The sequence below is a fragment of the Gekko japonicus genome, unplaced genomic scaffold (assembly GCF_001447785.1).
Source record: "Gekko japonicus isolate JY-2015 unplaced genomic scaffold, Gekko_japonicus_V1.1 scaffold1127, whole genome shotgun sequence".
NCBI classification, from domain to species: Eukaryota; Metazoa; Chordata; class Lepidosauria; order Squamata; family Gekkonidae; genus Gekko; species Gekko japonicus.
In genome coordinates, this window is record NW_015159747.1 from 75,733 (window position 1) to 86,720 (window position 10,988).

General features: G+C 42.1%; 1 protein-coding gene across 1 annotated transcript in view; it reads right to left on the bottom strand.

Annotated features, from left to right (window-relative positions):
* LOC107105629 (WD repeat and FYVE domain-containing protein 3-like) overlaps window positions 1-10,988 on the bottom strand; it is a gene marked incomplete at its 3' end in the record, with an annotated part of 114,152 nt that overhangs the window by 73,263 nt on the left and 29,901 nt on the right. The window contains 4 exon segments of the mRNA XM_015405632.1: window positions 3,195-3,278; window positions 5,389-5,846; window positions 7,559-7,752; window positions 10,421-10,522. Of these exon segments, the coding sequence (XP_015261118.1) occupies window positions 3,195-3,278; window positions 5,389-5,846; window positions 7,559-7,752; window positions 10,421-10,522 (838 nt within the window).

Below are 10,988 nucleotides of genomic sequence, written 5' to 3' on the forward strand. Positions count from 1 at the left end.
GCCCCCCGTACCTCACCTGGGGGAACTGCGTTCCCCCGTGTTCCCCCCCGAAATGACCTCTGGATGAACTTATTCCACCTGAAAATTCCACCTCCTATTTCAACGTCTATATGTCAGAACTGTCCCATATCAGCTTTTCCCCCCAAAGACACCAACGTCTCTTGCAAAGATGCATCAATGTCAAAATAAAACAGATGTGGTATACGAATACTTTTGTGTGTCTTTAAAATTAACAACTAATGGAAGTGAACTTGGGAATGGTATATTTAGAAACTGTTTTATTTTCACTGTTGAAGAACCGCCTTTATTTTTTATCATTTTTGCAACAAATAATATATGGTCACCTATCCAGCAAGTCCTGTATTATTCAATATGCTCCAGAGTGATTCATTTGGATGCTATCGATACATTCCGTTAATAAGTGTATGTTTTTATGTACTTGCGCATTTCATCATTATAGCTTGTAAGCAGAGGAAATGCCGTTTATTTATAATGCAAGTGATGATGCAGCAAAAACAGCACAGAGGACAATGGCAAACGTTGATGTGGTTTGCCTGAAGGGCGCCGAATCAGAAAGCTTGTTTACTTCAACTAGCCACAATAGAGCAAAAGTCGGACATTTTTAGAAATCAAATGCATCTCTCTTTTGGCTATTTTTTCCCTTTCCGCCTTTATTATAATAAATATAATAAGGTGATAAACGAGGAACATCCCAGAATCCTGGTCATCCCAGGATTAAGCTGGAATAAAGAAAGGGGGGGGATACAGGCTGCAAGCCAAAAGAAAAGTAAAGAAAAAGGTCTCCATGAGCCAAAAAACTTCACAACACCACCAGAATCAACTGTACAGTGATTAACTCACATTCTCTGCCTAAACAATTTCATTTTGGAATGTTCCCCCAGGAGTAAACAACAAGTATCAAGAACCAAAAGGGTGAGAAGAAAGTCTAATGAAGGGCCTATATTAAAAACCTAGTTAAAACTTATACAAAAATACAAGTATTTATTAGAAAGACAGTTAAAAACATACATAAGGGCCCAATGAAAGCCTTGTAAAAAACCATAGCCTAAACACAAGGGCCAATACACACGACCTGACGTGTTTCTACCCTATTGGGGTAGAGGTCAAACAATATTGAGGTGCACATAACTTAAATACATATTGCAATAAGATAACCAATAAGTGAATGATGGACCAGGAAGAGGAAGGTTAAGCAGCAAAATCTAAAGACACATGACAAAGATGTTTGTGAGGCCTCAAAAGGTGAAAGTAATGTGTCTGGTGCCAAATGCACAGTTGCTGTATTAGAACATCTTCCAATTAAGGTCCAAAAAACACCTGTGTGGCTATCAAAGTCAGAGCTAGAGTGTCCTCAAGCAAATAGCCAAAGAAAAGAACAAGTAACCAGGGTGAAAGGTGCAGCCTGGAGATCTCTCACTATTACTATGGATTTCCAGAAGACAGAGATCAATTCAAATGGCTGCTCTGGAAGGTGGACTTTAGGGCACAGTACACAGGTCGGTAGTTCAGCAGTTCAAGACCCGGGTGCCGCATGACGGAGTGAGCTCCCGTCTCTAGTTCCAGCTCCTGCCAACCTAGCAGTTCGAAAGCAAGAAATTGCAAGTAGATAAATAGGTACCACTTCAGTGGGAAGGTAACAGCGTTCCGTGCGCCTTGGTGTTTAGTCATGCCGGCCACATGACCACCATGGAAACGTCTTTGGACAGCGCTGGCTCTTCGGCTTTGAAACGGAGATGAGCACCGCAACCCTAGAGTCGGATTCGACTGGCTTTCGAGCAAGGGAACCTTTACCTTTTACACGGGCTGAGGACTCCCCCCCCACACACAAAACCCTGCCCCCCTCACATTCCATTCCCAAAATCTCCAGGTATTTCCCCATCAAGAGCTTTCAAACCTAAACCCAATCCATTCCCTGATGTGCTAATATTTTAGATTATTATTTCCAGCTTAGCATTTGTTTATTTAGTACATCGTTATGTTGCTGTTCTTGCAAAGAGCCCAGGAAGGCACACAAGGTTTTTCCTTCCTACGTTTTGTTCTCACAACAACCTTGTGAGGTAATTCCAGAGAGTTTCATAACAAGTAGGGAATGTTGCTGTTCTTGCAAAGAGCCCAGGACAGCACACAAGGTTTTTCCTTACTACGTTTTGTTCTCACGACAACCTTGTGAGGTAGGTTAGACATGTCCAGAGAGTTTCATAACAAGTAGGTATTTGAACCTGGCTCTCTGCCAGTTCTGACCAAACATTATACACTACATCCCATTGGCTCTTTAATATGCAGGTGACTATTCACAAATTGCATACACACACACTCCTGTAGTCTGAAGTGATTACAATGATTCTTCCACCCCAGACCCAATTAAAAAAACCCCACACTTTAGATCAGAGGTGTCGAACTCATTTGTTACGAGGGCCGGATCTGACATAAATGTCACTTTGTCAGGCCGGGCCAGGCCAAGTGTGCCATAAAACATAATGCCAGGTACCGGAGACATAAACTGTATGAAGGACAGCAGCTGGTAAGCTCCGGGTTGATGTATCCTCATTGCAAGGCCTCATGGGCTGGGTGGGAGGTGCAAAGGAAAACCCATATGGGCAGACTGTAGAAACAGCGGTGCAGCCCTGGGCAGATGCTCCCACGCTGCTTGACTGCTGCAAACGAGGTTGTTCTGCCATGTTGAAGCCACAATTGGAGTGGCTCTGCCCACTCCCTCCAAGCAGTCTCCTGTTCCCTCTCTTGCACTAGTTGCTTGTGGGCTGCACAAGAGCCTTGGATGGGCCTGTTCTGGCCCCCGGGCCTTATGTTTGACGCCCCTGCTTTAGATACCTATTTCACAGTAATCCCGCTTTTCACCACAGGATAGCATGGTTGGCCTTATAACAGAAAAAAAAAACCCATCTAAAATTACTGATTAAAAATCATCTTGCCTTCCTTCTTCTACAGCTGTGCTGAATGCTAACTAAGATACAGTATTTCCAAACATATCTGCAAAATTGTCTCACAATAATTTCAAGCAGATGGCAACGACTGAAGTTGTCAGCAAATTAACGATTTGCAAAATGCTGAAAAGCCAGTAGCAGGTCTCAGTCTGAGAAAGATAACAACATACAGGCCAACAAAGAGATCTGAAGTCAGTAGAAAGTGCAACTTCTCTTAAAGAGGATCAGTACCTTTTCCTGGACAAAGCTGGTGTTCCCCAAGGAGAGGGGAGAGAAGTCTCATTTGTCAGGCAAGGAGGGATCTGTTCCGCACGACTACAGACAAAACAGACATGAAGGGGATAGAGAGGTTAGAAAAGAAAACAAGAGGCCAGAAGCTTGTTAGTTTGTACAGTTCCACCAATAGAGATACGTCTTGCAGAAATAGCCAGAACAAAGACATTGAAGAGCATGCATGATTCTGAAACACAGACATAAAAAGCGGATAGATCTTCCTTTGTGAGTACAACTCTTGCATTCAGTTGGGGGGAGATTGTAAACAAGTTTAAACTATCTGCTTTTACACACAGCCTTGAAACATATCTCAGCATTGTAGTGAAGACCTGGATTAGTGACACGGGATCACCTCCGAGGACATGTAGCATAAGCAGGTATGATTAAATCTGCATCAGATGGACTAACACAATATCCTTGAGGTTTACAGACTAAAAGTGGAAGAGGTGATGGAAAAGACAAAAGTGATCTGTATTTCTAATGCAACAACAGAAGAAAACTCAAACCAAGCTATCCCAGTTTTTTTGAATTCCACCTTTAACAAGTACTAGACAAAGCACAAGCTAATTAAATGAATCCGTAATCTGAAATTAACTTGAGAAATTTAGTGTCTAAAAATATTACTCAGGGAATTTAAAGAGACCTTCTCATGTTACACTGCTAAAAGATACAAATACCATGAGCTATTCAGTTAGAAGCTATAAACCTAACCTATTATCCAAGATAAAATCCAAGAACATCCTTTGTAAACAAAGCAGAGCTATAGAAGGGCAAGAAACAGGGTGCGCTCTTCCATATATCCAATTAATCATTAAAAATATAGTTAATAATTCTTTTAATACAGGATTAAAATAAAAAAATTCTAAAAGCAAAACATTTCTTGAACAATAAAACACTCCTTGAATTCCAACAGCATTGCTTTAAAGTCCTACGTAATTATTAAAATAATTAGTTAAAAATGTGATTCTGTGTTTCGTGTTGTTATGCGCTACCTAGTATCTGGTTCTTTGTTTAAACAAGAGGAAGAGCAAAGAAACAAAATACGTTAAAAGTGAAACATCTGCTCCATCGCGGGATGGCGATTTTAATTGAAGACAGACAAAACACAGTGTTTCTGCGCACAGAGCGATGCAGCAGAAGCCTTTCAAACAAACAGATGCATCGGAGCCCTAGAGCTTCCCGTTATCTGTCTGAAGGCCAGCAAGAAGGCTCCTCTTTCATTTATTGTGCCTTTTGGTGATTAGGCCTTTTGAAATCTATCTTTTCATTAACGTCTTCGGTCCTGTTAATGTTTAAGCGGTTGGATGCGAAGAGGCTAACCAGATGCAAAAAAAAAGGGGGGGGGGAGAGATCATTCTCTTCACATTCTCCTGCCGGCAGCACCAAAACTCCCTGTTCAATATGACTCATCAAGGAGCCTCGTCTTCCATATCTGATCACCATGGAGGACAGGCTCCTTCCCTGACCGGGCAGTTACTCGGGGTGGCACAACAAGAAGGACACCAACGTACTGCGAGGGACTTGGCTTGCTCCAGGCCACTGCAGCACGGGAAGCGGCAGGCGCCACTTCTCAAACTGCTTAGCCACTGACACAGATCTAGGAGGTGAAAAGGCGTACCCCCCTTGCTTGGGACAACAAAATGTCTTGAACCGGCCTGGGTAGCTCGCATTGCCAGAGGTCAGCCCCACCCAGTCAACCCCTCTCTCTGCACAGTCATTTGCATGTACAGCATCCCAAATAGGGAACTGCAAAGAAGCCTTGAGGATACATCATGACCTCCATGGACAGAGACAATAAACCAATGACTTCAGGTGCATGCACTAAAAAAACAACAAGTAAGACAATCGTCAATCTCCGACGACAATAAACCAATGACTTCAGGTGCATGGACTAAAAAAACAAGACAATTGTCAATGTCAGTCTCAGCTGAAAACAGAGAGTGAATAATCCTCTGAAGTAAGGCTGAAGCACAGAAATGATAGACAATACCCTAGATTCCAGAGATCTGTTCTGCTAGCAGGGAAAGGGCCTCTTCAGTCCAGGGAAGGTACCTCGCTGTCAGGGAGGTGCCACAGCTAGAGCCATAGGATCAAGCTCGGTTATTTCCAAATACAATTGTATTGTCATCCCAAAACGCTACAAAAATCATACCTGTCAAAAGAGTCGGTAGTTACTTTGTAGAGGTAAATAAAGAGTTTACTGCAATGCCTCAAAGTAGGTGACACCGAATCCATGGAGATCAGGTCATCTTCCAACAGTCTTTGAAAGGGCTGGGTGTTGGAGGGGAAGATGTTCAAAGGGCTTATTTTCCTGGAGTCTGAGAAGCAGCCAAGTAACCTCACGGCATCGGCCAGCTTTTCATATTGGATCTCTGTTCTGAAGAAGTGCGAGTTGGCGGGCTCATAGCGCATCGCTGCGGTCAAAGTGCAGAGAACAGTGTGGAGCAGTTCGAACACTTGGTTCTGGTTCACTTTCTCCCAGCCGTTCTTGGGCGGAGAACACAAGGACCTCTCCATGGCAACCAGCAAGGATGTGACGTACACAAACCCACCAACTTTTCTAAAAACTGTTCTCGTCCGGTGACTCTCTTTTAGCACACACAGCAGGGCCTGCGTGGATATTCAGACAAGGCAAGAAAAGCAGGAGGTCATAAAGACAAGCTACTCCAAGTATCACATCGCTAAAGGTTTCTAGGCTGTATCTCAAGCATCTGAACACAGACATTTAAACATCTCTCCAGGTCGTTTCGCCTGCGAAAAATCAGCCTTCGTTCATTTTAATACCAATATTTAAAAAAAGAATGGAGTATCTAACTCACGTCAATCCATTCAGACTCATCACAGACTTAACTGTGTTAGACTCAAGTGGGCTGCCATGTTGGTGACTGAAATTTTGTTCTGTTAACTGCGCTAGTTTTTCTTACAGGACCAAGCAAATCCTGAACGTATAGAGCCAAATTCATAGGATTCATTCATCACATAAAATTTACTGCATGACAATTAAACTATGCTAAGTAAAGCTTCCCTGTCAACTGAGCAAGAGCTGAAACACAGACACATTTATTTATTTTAAAAAAATTCTATGCCACCTTTCCACTCAACTAGGGCTTCCAAGGCGGTGAGCATCAAAGCATCAATACATCTAAAACTGCATTTAAAATAAGGTATATGTGTGTGTGTACAAAAGCAATTATATAAAAATGTATAGACATATACACATTAACAAGACAACCAATGAGGGAGGAGGGCCAATAAGAGTTTATACATGTACATTAGAGTCCAATAGCACCTTAGACACCAACAAGACTTTTGGGGAATGAGTTCATACCCTGAAAATCTTGTTGGTCGCTTTAAGGTGCTACTGGATTCGAATCTAGCTGTTCGACTGCAGACCAACAAGGCTACCCTCTGAAACGAAGAGTTTATACAGTTCCACTCCAGCTCACACTGATTACATAAAGGGACTCCACCCAAGCTTTAGCTCACAGTCTGTGGAGAAGATCCCAGAGCTCTATCACGGGGGATGGCTCCAGAGCTATAATGCTGGAATCCAGAGTTAGCAGAATCCAGACTTATAAACTCTGGGCTTCACCAAGCCAAGCCATGGCTAGTGGTAAAACACAGAATGCGAAGCACAAATGCTCTAAAAGGGAACTGAAGGAGGAACTTTCAAGGAGACAGGAGGAGGGGAAGTAAAAGACTGTGACACATTCCCAATCCTCTAATAAAGAAGAAGAAGATTGGATTTATACCCCGTCCTTCACTTGGAGTCTCAGAGCGGCTTACAAACTCCTTTCCCTTCCCCTCCCCACAACAGACACCCTGTGAGGTGGGTGGGGCTGAGAGAACTCTGACACAAACTGCTTTTTTTCAAGGACAGCTGTGCCAGAGCTTGTGACTGACCCAAGGTCACATCAGCAGGTGCAAGTGGAAGAGTGGGAAATCAAACCTGGTTCTCCCAGATTAGAGTCCGCGCACTTAACCACTACACCAAACTGGACTGGGGTAGATAGCATATTCTCTGGTCTGTGTCTGTCTCTCACTCCTGCTCTTCCAGCCTGTCAAAGAAGAGGCTGCTTAGGACATACCGGTTTAACGACAGACAACCGCAGTCTTTTCACAGGGAAGTTCTCAGACACGTGAAAACATCTAAAATCTAAGCAGCTCAGTAAATTCAATGAAAACAACCGAAGTACAGTATTCACTGAAATACTAATGATTTTCCATGAACTATTGATATACTGGGAGATGGTGTCCCTCTCAGAGCACAAAATGAAAGCAGCTTTCATGAGCATCAGTACATCCCATCATATTGTTCTTACCCTCAATATGTCAGTCTTCAACTGTAATTCCGTCGGTGGAGCAGAGTGCATCAATCCCAAAAGGGTACCCATGTCATCGTCACCACTCGGTGAGAGCACCAGCTGCTGGATGATCATCAGCGCGTGTTGCCTGCATTGTGGATATTTTACTATGTTGTGCACACACCTGGCTCCACCGAACTCTCTGAAGATACCTATACGGAACGTAAGTACAAAGGAATAGCTGTGATACCGCCAAGTGAATCTGGGCACACTATCTACTGATCATATCGGCTCAAGTGTCTGCAATTTCTGCCAACAAGCATTCAGAAGCCAGTTTCTTAGGCCTTCAAGAAGCAATACTCAACTTCCCACGCAGGAGGATAAATACTCATAGGCCGCAACATATGAGCAAAAACACAATCCATTTGTAAGGCTCTTAATTATTTAGAAACCTCATCCATGATTGTGAGATTCTTCTACACACACAAACACAGAAATTTCCATCTCTCACACACATGAAGTGTTGGATTGCGTCAAAGCCTTTTACTGATCTCTGAAACTGCCTGAAGTAGTAGAAAAGAGCAAGAGTCCAGTAGCCCAAAGTGGCAATTTGCATAGCAATAAGCCAGTGGTCAAATTTGCACAGTAGCTACATTATAATATAGTAATTAGAGGGACTATTTCTATTCTTTTGCACAGGTATCAGCTTGTACAGAGAAGCATGAGATGTCATGTTAATTACAAAGACTTCACAGCTAATTACAAACCATATCCATTTATGTGCAATCGTTTTGTTCCCCGTCTCCATATTATTTCTGGACAGCCCCGCCTAATTCTTTTCAGTTGTTATATAGCCTTCTGCTTCCCCCAAGCTGGAGGAGGTGAATAGGCACGTCAATCATTAATGTGAAAACAGAGATAACATACTCCATATTGCACAAGTTAAAGGAGAGCTTTCGGAAGTCGCTCTGCCACACCGAAAGCTCACTTTCTATTTCTTAATCCATGGGAAGAGACAGCTTTAGTAGCCTATAAATGCCTATAAATGTTGCAAAGAAGCCGTGAGAAAGGTAACGAGGGCACCCACTCCCTTGTCTCCGCCTCCTTCCTTGTAAAGATAGGAAAATGAGAACCTAAGTAGGCAGAAGGACTGCCAACCTGCCAGTATCTTCCTGATCGCCCATTTCTGTTGAGTAACCAGTATTGGAGTCTGAAGGCTCATAAAATACAGGTTCACCCCCCCCCCCCCAGGCTCTGTCCATAATCTACCCAGGTCTGCCTGGCTCTGCCCTCCATCACCCAGATATACCCAGCCTCCGACCCAACACCTGGTTCTAGCCTAGCTTCATGTTCTGATTCTCCTCTGTACCATAGCCGGTCAGGTTCTGCCTGATTTTGCTATGGAGCAGAATTTTTTTTCCAGTTGGTCTTGAATGTTGTTTGATGCTCATGTGAATATTAGCCTATCCATTTTTTTTTAATCTGATCATGTGCCTGAATCTCATATACAGTGACAGGACTTCAAAGAAGCCTTGTTATGCATTTGGTCTGTAAGGATTCTCCTCACTTCCAACTCAATTACAAAAGTCTACAATACGCACTAAACATGTGACCTTCTGATATGTGAGAGTTTTGTGGATACGTTCCTGCCCAAAAATAGCCCTGCAAGTCTACAATACGCACTAAACATGAGACCTTCTGATATGTGAGCGTTTTGTGGATAAGTTTGCATGTAGTGCTTTACCTGATTACTGCTGCATTCCTCACAAGCTGTTTAGCTGGATAAATCTTATTGCACCACTGAGGAAGGCAGCAGCTGAAACGCGCTCGGTGTTTTGCTGCTTTATCATATTCTTTGACCAACCGAATATGTGTCGTTTCGTGATTGCTCTATATGAGCTAGTGTATCTGCCACATTGGTAAAGTGATTTATGTATAGTAGAGCTATTTTTACGGTGTATGTGGTCCCCTGGTTACTATTTTGTGGTAATTAATGGAGAATTAAAACTCACTTTGTTTTTTTATTATTATTGTCTATATTTTGAGATTTCTTCACTTAAGCTTTTCAGTTATTTGATTTATTAGTCCCTACTGGATTTTCTCAGATGTTGCTATGCCACACAGCCTCTCCAGACAGGACTGTGTTTTTTAAATCCAAAGCTGACAATTTGGCTAGAAAGCCAGTTGAACCCCCACTGCGCTCACAAACATTCTGTAAGAGTTGCTTCTTTTCTATTACTGTTCACTCAACCCAGTGATCCTGAACAGCTACTGTAAAAGAGTTGGTGAAGGTTTCCGAAAGAATCCAGTAAGTGTAGAATGTGGATCCCACCTTTTGAAGGGTATAAGCTGCATGAGTGCATAGGCAGTACCTGTTCTTATAAAAGCCATATGAGTGCATAGGTAGTACCTGTTCTTATACAGATGTACAGGCTTCTAATATGCTTGTGGGTTCAGATTATGGTGCTGGCTCTTACCCATAAAGCCTTGAGACACCCACACTTGACTCCCCTGTGTATATGTATTCATCTTTGTGGTTTAAAATGCATGCATTTGTATGTATATATATGTAATCGACACACACATAATGTGCCTTTTAAACCTTGACTTAAATATTTGAATGAGGCCATGTTAGAAATACATTTCTCCTCTGCAATAGATGTTTCACTGGGAAAGGATCGGGAGACTTTGACCAAGCAAATTCTACTCTCAGTATACCCATCCCCAACCACCCCAAAGCCAAAAACCTGCTTGACACAGCCCTTTCCATATTTCAAGGGATCGGATAACTCTGTAATTTATGCTTAAGTGTTTTTCAAGGCCAAACATCATCATAAGAGGCGCAGCTCCACACGCTTCACCAGTCGGTTGACAGAATACCTGCATTGGTGTTCGAACCCTGGAGCAGCACTGTTAAGGTTTCCATAACCAGCAAAGCCAGCTGCTTTTGGTCTTCAGATGAACTGTTGTTTCTCGAGTCCCCTAGAAAACAATTTTTAAAAGTTTCTATTTCACATCTGCTTGATGTATTATCCGAATATGGTTCTGTAGCAGGACTTAAAATAAATTTAGAAAAAACTAAGATTATGACCAAAAACTGCTCACAAGATTTGAATATCAAGATACGGATCAAATATTTAGGTGTTCTATTTTCAAATAAAAAGAATACATTATTTGAATACAACTATAAAAAATTACTAGATAGTATTAAAAAAAGATCTTCAGAAATGGCATGATTTACAACTGTCTTTTATGGGTAGAATTGCTACTGTTAAGATGAACATTCTTCCACGTTTTTTATTTTTGGCACAAAACTTACCAATATTTTAAAAAACAATAACTTTTCCCAAGACCTGGATAAACATACAAGAAAATGTATATGGCATGGTAAAAGAGTACTTTTAGATGGAAACTTCTTCAAGATAAAAAAGAAAGAGGTGGTTTTGGC